Source organism: Lupinus angustifolius, chromosome LG08 (genome assembly GCF_001865875.1).
Source record: "Lupinus angustifolius cultivar Tanjil chromosome LG08, LupAngTanjil_v1.0, whole genome shotgun sequence".
NCBI classification, from domain to species: Eukaryota; Viridiplantae; Streptophyta; class Magnoliopsida; order Fabales; family Fabaceae; genus Lupinus; species Lupinus angustifolius.
Window position 1 is genome coordinate 25,028,879 of NC_032016.1, and position 20,229 is coordinate 25,049,107.

The 20,229-nt window shown below is 29.4% G+C and overlaps 2 protein-coding genes across 3 annotated transcripts in view; one reads left to right on the plus strand and one right to left on the minus strand.

Annotated features, from left to right (window-relative positions):
• Positions 1–20,229, plus strand: part of LOC109355540 (probable protein S-acyltransferase 19) — a 31,826-nt gene that overhangs the window by 6,870 nt on the left and 4,727 nt on the right. For both annotated transcript variants that reach the window (XM_019598747.1, XM_019598748.1), the window contains exons 4-6: positions 17,361–17,410; positions 19,349–19,462; positions 19,568–19,975. In XM_019598747.1, coding sequence (XP_019454292.1) covers positions 17,366–17,410; positions 19,349–19,462; positions 19,568–19,975 — 567 coding nt within the window. In that variant the 5' untranslated portion in view covers positions 17,361–17,365. The remainder of the gene's footprint in view (positions 1–17,360; positions 17,411–19,348; positions 19,463–19,567; positions 19,976–20,229) is intronic.
• LOC109354047 (gamma aminobutyrate transaminase 3, chloroplastic-like) lies at positions 390–14,313 on the minus strand. Its single transcript, XM_019596400.1, has 18 exons — positions 14,243–14,313; positions 5,137–5,154; positions 4,921–4,993; positions 4,570–4,667; positions 4,346–4,438; positions 3,699–3,772; positions 3,574–3,612; positions 3,368–3,456; positions 3,180–3,256; positions 2,877–2,951; positions 2,527–2,574; positions 2,343–2,426; positions 2,066–2,153; positions 1,908–1,986; positions 1,695–1,785; positions 1,531–1,609; positions 1,188–1,303; positions 390–473 (listed from the first exon to the last, which is right to left on the minus strand). Exons 1-18 carry the CDS (start codon positions 14,291–14,293, stop codon positions 390–392), a joined length of 1,356 nt encoding a protein of 451 aa, XP_019451945.1. The 5' UTR covers positions 14,294–14,313.

Here is a 20,229-nt window from a genome sequence, read left to right on the forward strand (position 1 = left end):
TAGGCCGGACCAAACTTTCCAAAATTACATTTTTGTATTTTTAATAATTTATGTAGTGGTTTATTAAAATTTATATTCCACCCTTTTGTAATCTAGGAAATAAATCATATATGGATACACGGAAAGTTTTTTGGTTGGGTAACTAGAAAATTCACTTAAAATTAAAAAAAATGGAACATTTGTTAAATGTTTTGTTTTATTAATCTGGTCCAAAGAAGTATGAGAGATTGTACATAATTATAACTATATAAATTTTAGTGTTTATATATAATTATATATTTATTGATAAAAAATAATAATTATATATGAAATTATTCTATTCAACCAAAACGTTTTGACCATTTAAACTAATTAAACATAATACGAAACCTTCTCCCAATTAATTCTAATCACAACTTTGACTTCAGTTGAGACTTGAGCTTTTGCACCCTCTCTTCTGTAGCTTTCAGTGCTTTCCCAAAAATACTGAGTAACTGTGACAGAAAAGGGAAATGAATATCTCAGACATAATAAAATCCTAATTTAAAAGTAATAGCCATAGTATGACATAATTGTCTAGTGAATAACAATATCAAGAAGAAGAAAGAAAGCTTATTCCTTAGCTAGATATTGTTTATATGTCAAACATCAGAGGTAAGACAAACAAATATAAATTAGGCTCTAATGAGTTTTGATGGGTACTGAAGATATATTAACTATATTTTGATATTGATTATTTGATTACCAAGATATATTTCTTTTTTGTTCCAAATGAAAAATTGATGATTGAAAGTTTGATTCTTAGAATAGTCATTTAATATTTAGACATAATTTCTATTACATGAAACATTTCTCAGTAGACATTTTCTCTCCTTTTCCCCAATGAAAAAGGTGTAAGAAATGCTCATGTGCAAAACCATGAGCCCTAATTTTGATGAACACAAATTTATTATAGTATGTCTTATATGTTTCAGATCCTAAATAAATCATTATGAAGCAAAAATAATATTAATAATAAATGTTTTAAAATTTTATTTGACATAATATATTTCTATTAGTTTCACAGGAACATATGAGACATAATCTAAATCAATATTTCGTCAAACCTGACAAAATTGGTGTGCATGATTAGAGGACAAAATAAAAAACATTAGACCAACTATGCATAAAATCCAAATTCAAAGTGATTTCCCAATTTGTTAAGTTACCTCATCAACTTCTTGTGGGGAAATAATTAATGGTGGAGACAACATGATGGTATCTCCACCCGAACGAACTATGAGGCCATGCTTCTCACATTGTGCTCCAAAATAGTTACCTACCCCTGCAATAATCAATATACATCACTGTCAAAACTAGCATAATATGCTGATATCACTCTAAAAATGTTTCATTCATTACTTGAAAATGAAGCAACCCACTTAATGATTAAATGTCTCCATATTTTGTATTAAAGGACAGCTACACACTACACATGCATGCATATTGCTTATATTTCTATTAAGATCACCAAATAAAACAAAATAGGAAGGTGAAAAATAAAGAACTTGCCCCATTCTTCAGGGAATGGATCATTAGGTGACTTATTTTTTACAAACTCAACTCCTAGAATCAACCCGGTTCCTCGTATCTGCAGATGCACATTCAGAGATGTTACCTTTGTTGTATATTTATTATAACTATTAACTTAGAACTAACGTGCAAATAATATATACCTCTCCAATTATAGGACTGTCAGAAAATGCTTTTAGGCCATCTTGGAACTTTGGGGAAATTTTGTTCACTTTGTCCACAATATTTCCTTCCCTGGTAAGATGAGGGATAGATTATTATAATATCATACTTTATAGCCAAAATATACTATAGAAGCATGCATATAGAATAAGCATCATATAAGTTTTAAGAAATGTGAATATAAAGAGACACACTTGTATATCTTGAGTGCTTCAATTGCAAGAGCACATGAAACTGGATGTCCAGAATAAGTAAAGCCATGAAAAAATGAACCTAAAGTAATCAAACATGAGTCAGAAGTACAAAATCATAAGATGTGGTGATTAATGATGTAGTCAATGAACCACCATACCAATTTCTTTGCTTTGTGAGTCTATAACTTCTGAAACTTCTGGGCTCACAAGAACGGCTCCAATTGGCAAATATCCAGAAGAAAGTGCCTAGAACTCAGAAACCAATTGTTGTAAAACATGTTAAAAAAGACTAATTTGACCCACATTTGAAATTTTTTGGAACCATTTTAGGTCTTTTCTTTTTTTGAATGACTAAACTAGTAAGGTCGAAAAATATAAGGGAGTAAAATTTGTATTTACTCTAAGAATATGTAGTTAGACTTGTTTCATGTTTACCTTAGCTAAGGAAACAAGATCTGGTTTGATATTGTACTTGTCACACCCAAACATTGTTCCAAGTCTTCCAAATCCACAGATTACCTTCAAAAGAAACATACACACACAATCATCAGTATAAAAAACTCTGCTAAAGGATCTCTCACATAACCAATTAACAATATTTGAAGAGTTAAGGAAGCACCTCATCAGCAACAAAAAGAATGTCATACTTCTTGAGAACGGCTTGGATCTGCATAAGAATTCAATGCATTGAGAGAAAAAGTTGTTATCCTCTTCTTTCAAATTAAAATTCTAATGGAGTCTTGGTTGGAGGGATAGTTAAAAAGGACGTGTGACTCTATTGTCCTAAGGGTTCCTATATCTAACTTCTATCACATAAAATCATGATGATGGTGAGAGCAAACTGGTTCCTCAGACCTACAACATACATTATAAGCTCATCTCTTACTCTTACAGATTAAAAGATAGTTTATTATCGATGCATTCATGTATCTAACATGTGTGAAGAATTGATGATGGAAAAAAAAATACCTTTTCAAAATAAGTTGCAGGTGGAGGTATCAGACCACCGGCCGCCATTAAGGGTTCAGCAATAAATGCAGCAATCTGCGATAAAAAATCATGTCGGTCAGTGATATATTCTCCTACTATATGCTCATACTTTTCCTCCTACCCACCATAAGACATATGTCACAAAGAGATAGACATTTTATTTATTAATGATTAATTTATAAGTGACATATGTCACTTTCTTGTGAGTAGAAGGATTTAGTAGAAGGATATATAACATATTAGTGTTGAAGATAATGTAAAAGAGTGTGAAATGTTTAGTACTGTATCTGGTCCCTCTTTTAGAATCAACTTCTCCAGATTGTTGGCTAACCTTGTTGAAAACTCTTCTTCTGTTTCACCTGAGATATTCATAAGCAAGTATAAGATTTATGCCTTAAGCACGGGTACGTGTGTCGGATATTATATGTCGACACACATTTGTTCTAAAATATATCCATCAATATAACAACCTGGAAGATGATAGCGCCAGTAATGTGGAGAGTTGGTGTGTAAGACAAATGGAAGTGGCAGATCAAACTTATAATGTAAAGCTGGAAGGCTGAAATACACATTTTTCAGTTAAGTGAGTGAATGGCCTCAATGTAAATAACATAAAGTTGTTCTACTTAAACACTAGTTTAGTGAAAATAATCAAAAATTCTCCATTGCACCCTACCCAGAAAGACTAGCTGCTATCATTGTTGAACCATGATACCTGTCAGAAGGAAAAAAAGTACATAAGCTATGCACATTTTTCAGGTAAAATAGAGAAAACATCACAGGTTGAGATTGCATGTGTACGATTCATCACGAGCTATAAACTTCTTCTTCTTTGGTCGTCCAAGTGCATTGTTGTAGTACCATACAAGTTTGACCTGAAAGAAAATATATGAACTTTAAATATAGCTACCATATCTTCTGCATGTAATACCGACATAAATTATGACATGCGACCTTTTATACACATGAATATGTTGAACGTGTCATTCAGCAGCTTAAATACTCTTACATTATTTTATTATCTACAAAGGGGAGATTTCCACGACTCGAGCACGTGAGCTCAAGGATAAATAGTCGCTACCATTAAACTACAATAACTTAATGGTAGCGACTCATTGATATACTGACTATTTATACAAGATGTCACGGGTTCGAGTTGCGGAGGTATAGAGAATAAAATAATACAAGTGTATTTAAGCTGTTGGTGACACGCTCAGTATATTCATGGGTCTTGGTCGATCTCAAGTGTTATAATTTACTTCTGTAATAGGTTGATATGTCATCTATTTATCATCATTTTTGTTGTTTATATCTTTTACTAAACCTTTATAAAAGCAGATCTAAATTTACAATCCAAAATATCTAGCTTTCAAATTACAATTGAATGAAAATTCAAACAAGAAAATATGAGAATGTAAGAAATATAAGTGAGTATTCATCAAACGAACCACAGTGTCATTGGCTTCTGATCCACTATTAACAAAAAAAGCTTTCGCCATTTTTCTAGCTGTAAATAATTCTATGAGCTCATTGGCTAGAACCTGTGTGTCAAAAATAAATTTGAATATAAAATTAGAAATCAACAGTTTTGTTATGAAAAGCACCAAAAACATATTTTACATAATACAAAACATGAAAATAAACATAAATAATGCTATATATATATAAATACCAAAGAAGGTTCAGTAGTCCTGTTAAAAAATGAATGGTAAAATGGCAACTTCTTTAATTGTGCAGTAGCAGCTTCAATAAGGCGAGACTCACTTCCTCCTACAAAAATTAATATATTTGATATTTTTAGTAAAACCATTTACATGCATGCATACACAAAAAAGTCTTAAAATTTCTGCATCATTTATAACTTCGATCTAGATGTGAATATACCCCATGATTCAGAGAGTATATGATATAATACCAAATCATGGAAAATAAAATATTTCATTCATATTCATATTTTTTTTCAATTTGTTACAAGTTCAACATAGGTGGCATAAAATAAATATAAAGTAAATATTAGAAATACCTAAACTAGTGCACCATAGGCCAGCAAGTGCGTCAAGATATTTCTTCCCATTAATGTCATATACATAGCATCCCTAACACCATGGTTAGATAAAATTATATAATTCAAAAACAAATATATTTCAAATGAAAATAAAATAAACCTTCATTTAACTCAATATAGGTTAAGTCACTTTTGTTAAAAAAATAATAAAAGAAACACAACAAGGAAATGCACCTCTGACTTGTCTATAATCACAGGATTAGTCGTCCTCCCAGGTGTGAAAGGGGCAAGCATATGATGTGTCCTAAACCTGATACAATCAAGGTATTTCAGCTCGTACACATGACATCATGCTTCTAAACTTAGGACATTGTCTCAAAATATATCGGGAAAAGGGAAAAATTAATGAATATATATTTTTATGTATGTCCCAAACTTAAACTAAATTTGATCAGTGTTATAAAACTCGGCTCGAATTGGACAGTCCGACTAATTCAATCATGAATCGAGCATTTGACTAATACGAGCCCCTCATTTAATCAGTTTTGCATCAAAAATGGATTGACTTGGTTTAACTCTGTCGGTTTAAATCTAAAATCCGTGACTTGGATGGTCGGACCGGTTGGACCGACCGAGTCAATCAGAAAATATTTTTTTAAAACAACCAAAATGATAACGTTTTGAGTGAAAAAAAAATCAAATATTTTTAACTTATTTATATTTATAGTTATATTTGTGATTTATTAATTTATATTATAGCAAACATTTCATTCTTTAATTAAATTTTAAATTTATATGCACTTTTTGTTATAATTAAAGTATAATATATATGTTGTTTGACAATATTTTTAAATTATTTGTGACATTTTATGGTAGTGAAATATTATTTGTTGATTTTTTAATTAGATATGATAATATGGTTAAATTTTGAATATATAATTATTAAATAATATTAACTAATATTATAATTTTTAGAATTTTTAATGTAAATCAAGTTAAATAATTCAATTGACCCATCGATCCAATCAGTGACCTACCGATCCAACTAGTGATTCATTAACTCAGTACTTTAACATATTCATTAAACAGACCGAATTTAAACAACAAAACACTTAAACTTGGACTCTCCACCAAATTTTGACTTGTAATAATTGTTATAACCGTAATATGTACCCAGAATTTAAAGATAAAAAGCATAGGTTATGCACTCAACCATAATACCATACTCATGAATGTATCAATAAAAGGACATTTAAGTTTAACATCTCTGCATATGAATATGAATATAAATATAAATATAAATATAGAGTGGTAATATTCAGCACTGTATTTTATCATAGAAAGCAATGAAAGGTATTATCAATTTCAAAATCATTATATCAATTTAGATACATGCAGGATAGAACTGTGATCAATAATCATAGAAGAAACAAACACCTTTCATCCTTTGCCAAAGAAGATTTTGCGAGCAGCTTATCCATGATTGTGTTATCGATCTCTCAACAATGTGATCAAAGGAAGTGAGGAGTAGTGATAAGATTGTAAGGGAGACTTAACATTTATATTAAGTTAGTAATATTTATGAGAGTTTAATACGTATACATATAGTGTAAGTGTTTTTTTACACTGTCAGTAAATCATTTACTATTGATTTCTTAACCACTATTGATTCTCAAATAAAAATAATACAAATTAATGATATATAATGTATTGACAGTGTAAAAAACTTTAGAATGTTCAGTAGATAAATTTTATCTATAAATTATTTGTGATACTAGTGTAAAGAAACTATATCTTCCACTAAATCAATGCATTAATTGAGGTTTGTACCTTTATTTAGTATTATTGTTAACTATGGAGAAAAATAATTCTAGTCAATATTGAAATTTATTTATAAATTATTTATATATTTAATTACTTTAATTAATAATTATTTAATTAATAAATAACTATATAAATAATAAGTAAATAAAAAATAAGTATTGTATGTATTTTATAATCATATTTCAAATTTTAGCTATGAAACTAGTTTTATCGAATAATTCTGATTTAATAACTTATGTACAAAGTTAAGTTTTTATGTAGCTTGTAAAGATTTATAGATAGTTAATATATTTGATATTATTTATTTGTATTTTTATATTAAAATTAAATTATAATTAAACATGAATTATGGATGATATATTAATAGAGTAAAAATCTCATGTATTGTAGTGCATATATTTTTTCTATAATCTAATTATTAAAAAAGTAAATTCAATTCAAATTACGCAATTTTTTACGTTTGTCTGGTTAGCTTTATTTTAGGAATTAATTTTATTCAAATTTTGATATGTTAGTAAATTAACAGATTACTACGAAATAAGTAATTCCTAAAACATCATTCTTTATATTTTATGCTCATACATTTTTTATGTTTTCTAATTATTAAAAAAATAAAGTCAATTCAGATTACACTGTTTTTTACGTTTGACTGGTTAGTTTTATTTATGAATTAATTTTATTCAAATTTTTATATGTTAGTAAATTAAAATTTACTACAAAAGAAATAATTCCTAAAACCTCATATATTGTAGCTCATACATTTTTTCTGTATTCTAATTATTAAAAAAATTTAATTCAAATCAGATTATACTATTTTTTACATTTGACTGGTTAGTTTTATTTTATGAATTAATTTTATTCAAATTTTGATATGTTAGTAAATTACTACAAAATAAATTATTCCTAAAACCTCATATTTGTAGCTCATACATTTTTTCTGTATTCTAATTATTAAAAAAATAAAGTCAATTAAGATTACACAATTTTTTATTTTTGACTGTTTAGCTTTGTTTTAGGAAGTAATTTTATTCAAAATTAGTAAATTAACAAATTACTACAAAATAAATAATTCCTAAAACAATATACTAAATTTAAGGTTTTAATTACTACAAGTTTAATAAAATAATATATTAGGATATTCTTCGACAAACCTTTAAAGTAACTTTCCAATTACTTGAATCTTCTTGAGTCACTAAAAAAGCTTTTAGAGGTGCTTAATAAACAAAAATTGAAAGTAGTTTGTACCTTTTAAAAAAAGAGTTTGTAGCGTTTAAAATTATTTTTTAGAAAGCTATTTCAAGTAACATTTAAAAATTGAAAGTAAATTTTAATAATTTGATTTTTAATTTTATCCTTCAATATTTTAACAAATTAGATAACACCCCTCAATTAAAAATATTGTTTTAACCTTATATGTCATTCCTTCATTTCCTCCATTTAGGTTTCACTCGCATAAACAAACCAGTAGTCCTCCATTCGTGTGGCTTCTACAATTTTTTTTTAAATTATTATTATTTATTGCTTAAAGTATGATGATCATATTTATTGATTTCATTTTTTCAAATTTAACTAGGTATGTATTATTTGATGGATAAGAGATATCATAGAGAATGATAGATATGGTACCATATCAAAAAATAAGGTACCGTTAATCACAATTTAAAAAGGAGGCACCTAATAATGATGAAAAAGCTTTTAATCGTACACATTCATTACTTCGTAGCTGTATCGAGAGATCATTTAGAGTCCTAAAAAAAATATAGAAATTTCTTAACCAAATTCCATGTAAAGATCCAAATCAAGATTATTATGGTTGTGTTTACATTGTATAATTATATTCACATGAGCTCAACCAATGATCAACTTTTTAAGTTAGAGCAACATCAACATTATATACTACAAGATAAACATGAAGATGGTGATATCAATTGTGTAACTTCGAATCAGACAAATTGTGAATGATCAATCAAGGTAACAAAATTTCTCGCTTATTATGGAGTCAATGAGATGAATTATTTAGAAAGTTATAAAATGTAATATTTAGAAAGTAAAATTAGCTTTCTATAATTCACTTTTCAAATTTTATCCTTAAAGTTACATTAGTTACCTCAAACTAAAAAATCATAATATTTTTAATCTTTCACCTTATCTCTAAATAAATAAAAATATTGCATGTTAAATATAAATAAAGTATTGAATTATTTTTTAGTTATTTATGTATTTACTCTAATTACTAATTATTTATTTAATACATACATATTGAATGTATTTTTTAGTCTTTTTTTTTTAGCTAGTAACAAATTTAATAAGTTGTGTTTATAGCTTTTTATTATTTATTTATAATTAATTAGTTATTTATTAATTAAATAATTACTAATTGGAGTATCAAATACATAAACAATTTAAAATTAAGATTTTTAATCCTTTATTTTAATATTTTATTTATAATTAGAATTTTTATTTACTTGGATGGGGCTACAAACTAGTGTATAATAAAACTCAAGCTTGTCAAATTTCTTCACTGCCTTTATGAGATAATTTTTTTTTGAATATATTGATATGATTTACTCTTTAAATAATAAAAAAAATCATATAACATATAGGTTTTTTTTATCAAAAAAGCTAGAGATATTTTGTAAAAGCATTTAATTTTAATTTTTTTTATATAAATGACAAGTTTGTGTAAGTTTGGTTATGGACTTATGGGGACTGGTTAAAGTAAAGATAGACTTCAAAACTTTATAACTACTTAGAAAAAACTTATAAATATATCTCATAGTTGACAAAAAAAAATTAACTTATAACTACGTATGGTATTAGTCAATTCATTATTAACCAAACCAACTTCATTCTTAGTGAATTTAAACTACAACTTCTATTTGTCCAAACTCCATAGCATAATCTGTTTTGATTATCATCCACTATTTTTAAATGAGTTTAAAATCTATGCACTAACAATGTAAAATCAGCACATCATCCATAATTGATTTGTAATACTTTTATTTAAAAGTCAATAATAGTTAACATATGAATGATGGAGATTTACTGACAGTATAAAAACACTTACACTGTCAGTATATACATATTAATTCTTTTTTGAATAATTAGAGGACAATTGAAAACAAAGGGGAGATTTCTTCTAACATGTTTCTGTTTGTCCAATTTGTATGACTCCAAGAAGTGCCAAACTTTATAGTTCATATTTTGACATTCTTTTAAATTTTATGTCCTTACATACCCCTTAATGGGCTCTCTGGGTACAATAAGCCCACCAGAGTATAACAAATCAATTACTACTTACTATAATTTCTATTTTCACTTTCTGATTTTCCAATTAAATTTGGTTTATACTACTCGACTTACTCTCCTACAGGTCTGATGTCTCACTCTTTTGTATCACTGAATGTGCTAAATGAAATGGAGTACACATTTATTGTCTCACATTTTGTGTCATTCAATATCTCATGGACATGTGATTGGTCAGAAAAAATATATTTAAGTTAAAATTTAATTATTAAATATTTTTCTGACCAATCATAAGCTTATGGTACATGGGGTGACACAAAGTGTGGGACAGCAAATGTATTCCCGATGAAATGATGGCTAGAAAATGTTCAATAATTATTATTTTAATTTAAATAACGTTTTTCAACAAATTAGAAGTGACATGAAGTAATACAAAAAGTAGGACAACAAATGTTTTCTAATGATTAAGTGAAGAGAATAAAGTATTTCTTAAGAAGATAAGTTATCTTATCCTATCAATCAAAACATCATATGTGTATTATTATTTTGTTTAGTTTTAGAAATAATTTTACAGAAAATGATTAAAAAGTAATAGCCTAAGAAGCTTTTCTTATCTTATCCTTATGAACTTCTTCTCCATAATTCATCCACACACTCATTATACCTATAGTGTGAGTGAGAAATAGAGAGAAATGGATGCCATGCAAATAGCTATACCTGTTGTTGGAATTGTAGCTGCTGCAGCTGTCACTTTCTATGCTGTTAGTTTTTCTGAACTCAGTCAGGTATCTAAACTAACATCAACTATCTTTTCTCTTTTATTTCTATTTAACAACCATTTATCAAATTAATCAATTTTAAATATTGTATTGAGACAGAAATCATTTAGAGATTTAGATGAAAAATCTGAATCTGAAAATGGAGGAAGGTATATCCCTTCATCAAGCTCTAGAGAGAGACGTGCTAGAAGACAAGCTTCCAAAAATACTAAATCTTGATTCAGGAGTAAGACTCCGAGGCAAGTTGTATTTTGTAGTGTACTTTTAAGGCCAAAACTGTAACTTCAATAAAAATTAAAGGTTATAAATATCATTATGTTTTAGTTTTTTAGTGTATTTTTTCACAAGACGAGTCTAACTCCTCATTTAGAGTCATTCTTACAGTTTGGCTTATTTTGGTGCCAAGAATGATTTTATCCTTATTATTTATACATAACCAACTTTGCTTTTACTTGTTTAATTGTTTGCTTCACATCTTTAATTTACTTGGCATTGGATTAAGGTTCCAATGATGAAATACCTATAACAAATGAGCACAAGTACATGATGAAATTACACTTCCTGAAAACTAAGATCATTATCACTGGTTTCAGGTACTAGTTAAGCTGAGACTTGAGCTCTTGTATTTGTGAAAGTGTAATATGCCCATTGGAGGACAAATTAGAAAACATTAGACCAACTATGCATAAAAACCAAATCTAAAGTCATTTCCCAATTTGTGCTCCAAAATAGGCACCCACCCCTGCAATAATCAATATACAGAAGTGTCAAAACTAGGAAAATATGCTGATATCACTCTAAAAACAGCATACTTGTCTCATTCATGTACCACCAATGAATACGTGGAAATATATTTACGTAGAGACAACTAATAAAATATTGACAATACAAAATAGGAATGGGCAAAAAACATGGGTGAAAAGTATAGAACTTGCCCCATTCGGGAGGGAATGGATTGTTAGGTGACTTATTGTCTGCAAACTCTGTCGCCAAAATCAAGCCGGTTCCTCGTATCTGCAGATCCAGAATGTTATTTTTGTTGTGCATTTATTATAACTACTAACTAAGATCTATGGAGCAAATAATAGATACCTCTCCAATTATAGGATTATCAGAAAATGCCTTTAGGCCATCTTGGAACTTTGGTGAAATTTTGTTCACTTCGTCCACAATATTTATTTCCCTGGTAAGATGAGTGATAGATTATTATAATATCATACTTTATAGCCAAAATATACTATAGAAGCATGCATATAGAATAAGCATCATATAAGTTTTAAGAAATGTGAATATAAAGAGACACACTTGTATATCTTGAGTGCTTCAATTGCAATTGCAAGAGCACATGCATTTACAGTATCATAATTTATTTGTTTCATAAGAACCAGCAAAAATGTGAACAAAATATGAAAGGTTTAAATTTATTCAAGCAGATAAACAAAGTTCGCTAATGAACTTATGAACAAGGTTTAATTTATTTACGATTGATACATTCATGTCTTTGGGACTGGGAATACAAATGAACATGCATTATGTGGACACCAGAGACAGAGAGTGAGAAACTCTAGCATATGTTAAGAATTGATGATGAAAAAAATACCTTTTCAAAATAAGTTGAAGGTGGAGGTATCACACCACCTGCCCCCATTACTGGTTCAGCAATAAATGCAGCAATCTGGGTTAAAAAATCATGCCACTCAGTAAGAAAATCAATGTTTCAGTAGCTGAAAACAATGTCAAAGAGCATGAAATCTTGTAGTACTGTATCTGGTCCCTCTTTTAGAATCAGCTCCTCCAGATTGTCGGCTAACCTTGTTGAATACTCTTCTTCTGTTGCACCTGAGATATTAATTCATAACTCATAAGCAAGTATAAGATTTATGCCTTAAAATATGACTACAAACATATCCATCAATATAAGTATATAATAACCTGGAAGACGATAGCGCCAGTAATGTGGACAATCAGTGTGCAAGACAAATGGTGCTGGCAAATCAAACTTATGATGTAAAATTGAAAGGCTGAAATACACATGTTAAGTGAGTGAAGAGCCTCCTCTATGTAAATAACATAAAGCTGTTCTACATAAGCACTAGTTTACTGAAAATATTCTCAAGTGCATCTTACCCAGTAAGACTAGCTGCTGTTAATGTTGAACCATGATACCTGTCACAAAGGAAAAAAATACATCAGCTGCTATGCACACTTTTCAGGTAAAATAGAGAAAACATCACAGGTTGAGATGTCATGTGTACGAGGTAAAACGAGCTATAAACTTCTTCTTATTTGGTCGTCCAAGTGCATTGTTGTAATACCATGCAAGTTTGACCTGAAAGAAAATATATGAACTTCAAATATAGCTACCATTTGTTCTGCATAAACTATGTACTTCAATAATATGTTGATCAAAGGAACCTGGGTGTCATTGGCTTCTGATCCACTATTAACAAAAAAAGCTTTAGCCATTTTTCTGGCTGTGAAAGTTTCTATGAGATCCTTGGCTAGAACCTGCATGTAAAAGATAATTTGAACATAAAAAGGGAAAACAACTATTTTGATATGAAGTGTGTACATCATCAATGACACAATCAATTTTGTAAAGTGGAAAGCACAAAAAACAATATTACATAATACAAAACATGAAAATTAAAGCATGGCTATTGGAGAATGATAAGAATACCAAAGAAGGTTGGGTGGTACGGTTCCAAAAGGAATGGTAAAATGGCAACTTCTGTAATTGTTTAGTGGCAGCTTCAACAAGGCGAGGCTCACTTCCTCCTGCAAAATTTAATATATTTGATCTTTTATTTACATGAATACACAAAAAAGACTTAAAAAGTGTGTACCATTTACTACTTCTAAATGTGAATATATACTCCATGATTAAGAGTGTATCTGATATAATATCATATGGTGGATGATAAAATATTTCATTCATAATCATGTTTTTGCAATTTGTCATAAGTTCAATTGTAGTGACAAAAATAACACTCTCAGTACAAAAATTGACTTTCAGATTAAACCAATCTTCTGAAGAAAAAAACAGAGACAGTGAAAAGAAAATGAAGAAAATGAGTAGAAAGTAAATATCATAAATACCTAAAGTAGTGCACCATAGGCCAGCAAGTGAGTCAAGATATTTCTTCCCATTAATATCATATACATAGCTTCCCTGGCACCATTGGTCAGGTAAATAATATAATACAAAGTAAGGCTTCATTTTTTTCCCCACCAACATGTATCCTCAAACTGGAGGCAATTTTGTTCGAGTCGGGAACATCTACAGGTATGTGGGGCTAACTCTCTTAGCAAGTATTTTTTCCATTTACAAGACTCAAACTCGAAACTGCTTAAGGAGAATCAAACATATACCACTTGAACCAACATCCGTTGGTAAGAAGGGTTCATTTAACTCAATAAGTTAAGTGGCCTTTGTTAAAGAAAAATAGAAGAAACATAGCAAGGAAGTTCATCTCTGACTTGTCTATAACCAAAGGATTCACATCAGTAATCTGCCACCCAGCTGTGAAAGGGGCAAGCATATCATGACTCCTGAACCTAACACAATCCAAGTATTATTTCAGCTGATGTATACATGCCAATTTACCAACTTTAAACTTACATTGATTCTTCATTTTTCTGTTGGACCAAATTGCGACTCAGGAACCTCTAACTATTGGGGAATTTCATTGTTACTTAGACGACCAATAAGAGAAAAAGTTATAAAACCTAATTTAAAATTTTAAACACAATTTAAATTGACTATTAAACATAACTTGTTTTACTCGATATTACATCATACTTAATACATATGAGTTAACGATCTAACATCACTGCTTACTAATATTACATCACATCATTGCTTAAGAACATAACAATCACATTTATAAATTAATATGATAATACAATTATGTATTTATAATGTAGCATAAAGAATAACGAGTACAAATATCTCATTACCTGGACCTAGACCCAACCAACAGCAGGTCCCAATGTCTCCGATCTCAGTTACCACAGGTCAAATACACATACCTAGACACAATCCATTACGTGTATTATATGCAAATACCTACAAGTCCAGATATTCATTGGCATAGCTGATTCAGAAAAACAACCTACCGTAAAAGTCAAACATATGTAACTTTAAGCTCATTTTATTATAAAAAAATAAGTACAAAGTATAAACTTCCATTTACAGCAAACAAGGACATACTGAGTACCACAATATTACTGTATAATATATTATTTATTTTATTTATATTACTTATATTTAAAAGTTATTGATAATTAAATATGAATGATATATATATATATATATATATATATTCTCTTCCTCTGACTCATAAATGGTAATGAAGACATGGAAGTTTGTATTATTTAGTATTTATTAATTTATTAACTATAGAGAAAAATAATTCACATAAATTATGTCCATCTTAATTAACACCCCTCGGGGAAATACTAATTTCCGACACAAAAAATACATTTATTATTCATCTATTAAGTATTAACTGTAGTTGTCAAATAAAAACAAAAGGAAGTGAGAGTAGGAAAAAAGGATTAGGTAAATAATATATTTTATAGAATGTGCCTCTTGCTCATACCCACTTTTGACTAATTTTTATATTCAAAATAATTTAAAGAAATATTCTCCATTCTTATCTATTTGTACTGTTTAAACATTAAATTTTAGGAAAATGGTAATGATTAATTTCCAAATTTATCATTATTCATTATTATATTGATTTATATAAGTAATAAAGAATACTGATTACAAAGAGATAATGATATATTAAAAAACATAAAAGATAATACAAGACAACCCATTTTTTCTTCTTCCAGTTGTACATAAAAACAAAAAGTGACTGATATTAGGTAGAATATTTTTTTTTGGTTTCCCACATGTTTCATCACATTGTAGGCAATCTTATCCGAGTCGTGGGGCTAACTCTCCCAACGGACATTTTTTCCATTTCAAACCCGAATTCTTGCTTAAAAGGACTCAAACATGTACCACTTGAACCAACGTCTATTGATAGATTAGGTAGAATATTATTCCATATTCTATTCTATTTCATATTCATAGAATATGAAATAATAATACATACCATTTAAAGTGTGATATTTATATATAATTAATACATCACCTACTCATTAGTTATTCTTTATTCATATATAAATAATAGTTAAATATGAATGTTGAATAAATAAATATATCACATTATATAAAATGGGAAAATTTATAAAAATATGCATAACTTTACGCTTTTTACAAATAATCATCCGTACCTAATAAAAAAAAGTGACAGGAAGAAATGAGATTAGGTAGAATGTGAAATAATAATACATATTATTTAAAGTGTGATGTTTTTACAAAAATAATATATCACCACCTCATTATTCATTCTTCCATCATATATATACATATATCAAAATAAATGATAATAATAATTAAATATGAATGTTGAATGAATAAATAGGTGATATATATAAAATGGGGAAATCTATAAAATCACTATAAACTTTATGTATGTTACAAATAATTACCATGAATTAATTATTCTTCTGCAAATATTAGTGAAATTAATCACTACACAAAGATAATGTCAAAATAATAGCAATGAAAAATTATAGTTCATGTATTTTTTCTTAACCTTGATTGATAGATTATTATTATTTTATTTTTAAATATGTCATATTATTACGACATTAATCAACTTTTAACTCTTAAATCTACTTATCTTCTTCTCAATCAGTTGCAACGATTTTCTTATTGACATATTAATAATTTAACATTATATTTATTTAGAACAAATTTTACCGACTTATAAAGTTTAATAGATAATTAAAATGAAAAATAATTACTAGGTACCTGTACGAGCATAAAATTTATGAGAACTTTACTTAATTTACATTGTAAATTGGTGACATTGAAGTATAAGATAGTGTTATGAAAAATAAAGAAAAGACAAAATAAAATGATATTTATATTGATACAAATTTACTCTTAAAATCCAAAGAAAAAAGAAGTGCACAAAAATTAAAGGAAATTTTGTTTAATAATGTAACAGTTTTACCCTCCAAGAGCATCCACGATGGTAATATAAAAACCGTTCTTAGCGAAATAAACACGTTATTCGTTCAAGTTCACTATCGAAGATGAGTCATTTTTGTTCTTATTTCACAACAGTAAGCTAAATAAACAATATTTTTAAAGTTGTGAGTCAACATTAAACGAAAACATTTGTTACAAGAGAGAAAAATATAAATGTGAGCATGTTTACGGGTCCAGATAAGAACGAAATAAAGTTACAATGATTTTGGTTTGAGTTGTTTAAGTTGTTGAAAAGTGTAAACAAATATAAAATAATCAATATGATACATTTAAGAACGAAAAAGGGTTACCATCATGCTCTAAATACAATGTAATAATATTTTTATATAATAAATTGAGTCTTTTGAGTAGTGTGGTTGTATTTTGTGACGTTATTTATAGAATGTTTGTTCCCTTTTTTCCTTTGGGTTCATTAGGTAGCTCTGGAAATAGCAAGCAAGTAGGTAAGTGAGTGTAAGGTTAGGGACTTAGGGCTAAGTGCTGTGTCTCCTTACAAAACATGGTTAGAAAACATGGCTGGCAGTTACCTGCTCACACTTTTCAGGTTCTTCTTCTTCTTCTTCTTCTTCTCTTTTTCACTTTTTTTATTTTAGGGTTTTATGGAACCCATAATTCATCAATATCTCTATCAATTCCATTTTTCTTGCTTTATTCTTCTAATAACTCACCACATATCACTTCATAATGTTTTATTACTTACTGTGTTTGCATCAAAATTGTATTACAAAAAATATTATAATTCAGTTGCTCTTGGGCTCACCAGACATATTACTCACTAACGACTTCCTGAATTTGAACTCATGACCTTCTCGGCTAAGAGCCAATTCCTTACCGAATCAACCAAACTTATTGGCAAATGATTTAATATGTATACACTAACAGTGGCAGTGACAGTGTTTTTTTACGGTGTCAACAAATAATGCACTATTGACTTATTAACTATCATTGACTTATCAACAAATAATGCACTCTGAAACAAAAGTAATACAAATCAATGGTGATGACGTGTTGACAGTGTAAAATGTTATCTATAATTTCATCATAGTTGATTGTAAAAATAGGCAAAACTGCTATTTTAGGTTCTTCAGTTTAACTTATTTTCCCGATTTGGTTCCTTAATTTTGTTTACTTCAAACCTCAACTTTGTTTCTCATGTTAGTCATCTTGTCAATGAGTTTTTTGACGCCTTCAACAATGTTTGTTACTTTGATGACATGGCTTCAAAACAATGTCATTTTACTCTTCCTTGCCATCAAAACAATGCACTTTTGAGTCTGCATATCCATGGCTTTCTGCTTCCATAAAACATCATCGTTTTGTACTACACGATGCTGCCGCTGCCGCTGTTCCTCCAGGCTGGTGGAGGTTGCTATTGGAGAAGGAGTAGAAGAGTGGATTGATTGAGGGCCTTGGGGCGGCGATGGCATATATGGTGGAGGACTTGTGGTGATGGTGTCGCAAAGAAGAAGAAAACCTAGATCCATGGAGAACAAGACCCAAAATGATGTTGTTTTGGGCCTCAAATGGACGATGTTACAAAATTGACTGGCGGAAGGACTAACATGACAGGGTAAACAAAGTCGAGGGACCAATTTGAGAAGAAAAAAATGGAGGTGCCAAATTGAGAAAATAAATTAAGTTGGGGACCAAAATAGCAATTTTGCCATTGAAATAAAACTTAGTTTTAATTTTAGATGAGATACATGGAAAGAGGGTCATGCTTGGAGAAAATTGGCAGTCGATTCGAGCATGAGATTGATGTCTTTGATACGAATGTGTAAAATGACTGGTTTAATGTCTCTCGACTACATGATCAATGTACTACTTATTGCGACGACATCCAAAGACTTTTTCAATCAACACCACTTTGTTCTATCAAAAACCAAATATTCTAATAGAATATTTAGATCTAAATATTTTTCTAGCGGTTTCGCCTATAGTTTTTCTTAGTCTTCCTCTCTCTAATTATTGGGGTGTCCTCCAGTTGATCAACTCTTATAATTGGGGCTTTCTTGGTCTTCCTCTCACATGTCGAAACCATCTTAGGGATAATTCTTACTATATTTTATTTAGTAGGCATCACTCCTACTTTTCCTGTAATACATTCATTCCTCATCTTATATTTTCTTGTATCACTCATCCAACACAACCTTTTCATCTATGCCACACTTATGCTATTGTTGGCAGTTTCGTAGCCAACATTCTGTGCCATAAACATAAAGCACCTCAAGTCGTATGTCAGTGCAATCAAATTTCCCCTTTTGCTTGGTAGGTACCTTACATGGCTGTACCCATGTCTACTTAAAATGAGAAAAAATAAAATTGATCCTTACATTGGTAAAATATATCCATATGCTATTTTCCATATTCTTGTTGGTTCATATAATGTTTAGTATTTTCTTTGCATTGACTTTTATTTTTCAGTTGCAGGCATGTTAACTTTTCCCCCCTTCTAAAAATTGGTTCTTTTTTACTTGATTAGGTTGTTGCAATCACTGTATTCTGCTTGTTGGTGATTGCTTTTTATGCTTTCCTTGCTCCCTTCCTTGGAGGTCATATATGGGAATACACCTTAATTGGTGTTTACTCTCCTGTGGTATGTGAACTGCCTTTTCTTTAATCCACTAGCTTTATTATTTATTATTTATGAACCTATAAGAGGCAGGGATAATGTTGTACTTTTGTTCTTGTGGGATTGCAGGGACTTGCTGTTTTCATTCTTTACATCAGATGTACTGCAATTAACCCCGCGGATCCGGGCATTATGTATAAGTTTGACCCTAAAGTTGGAAATACATTCAATTCAGCCCATGGTTTATCGAGGAAGCATCAAGCTTCTAAAAGTGATGGCATTGCTGCAGGAGAGCATTCTTCTCGGTCATCTATTGCTTCCGAAAGGTCTATAGCAAATGCAAGTAAGAAAAGCACTGTGGGAGATCTTGATGGAGTAGATAATTCAACGAAAATGAATAAGAGAAACTCATGTGATTTAATTGGAGGAATTTTCTGTATATTATTTTCACTAGAAGATTGTCGGAAACAGGAAGTAATAGCTGGTGATCAGAGTGGTGGTGAAGATGCTCTGTTCTGCACTTTGTGCAATTCTGAGGTATTAAATTGTGACTTGTGGCACATGGTATAAAAACATTTCAATTTATGTTCTTTTTTTCCTAATTGGTTTTGTTGTTAGTAGTATCCGCTACATTTTATTTTACCCCTGCATTGCTATTAAGCGCATATTCTAATGTCACAGGTAGTATAATAAATTAAGGGTACAGTATGAGTAATTGCAAAAGTAGATTATTATTTTCTTTTAGAAACACCATGGTTTCTTTATATAAACTGGGAACATTCAGATGATAT

What these genes read in the sequence shown, in the direction of transcription:
- LOC109354047 (XM_019596400.1), bottom strand. Translation starts at nt 14,293, where the DNA reads ATGCTTGCCCCTTTCACAGCTGGGTGGCAGATTACTGATGTGAATCCT. An exon ending in CTGCAACTTATTTTGAAAAG is followed by an intron (nt 2,575 to 2,876) that starts GTATTTTTTTTT and finishes ATTCTTATGCAG; the next exon opens with ATCCAAGCCGTTCTCAAGAA. An exon ending in ACAGTCCTATAATTGGAGAG is followed by an intron (nt 1,610 to 1,694) that starts GTATATATTATT and finishes GTGCATCTGCAG; the next exon opens with ATACGAGGAACCGGGTTGAT.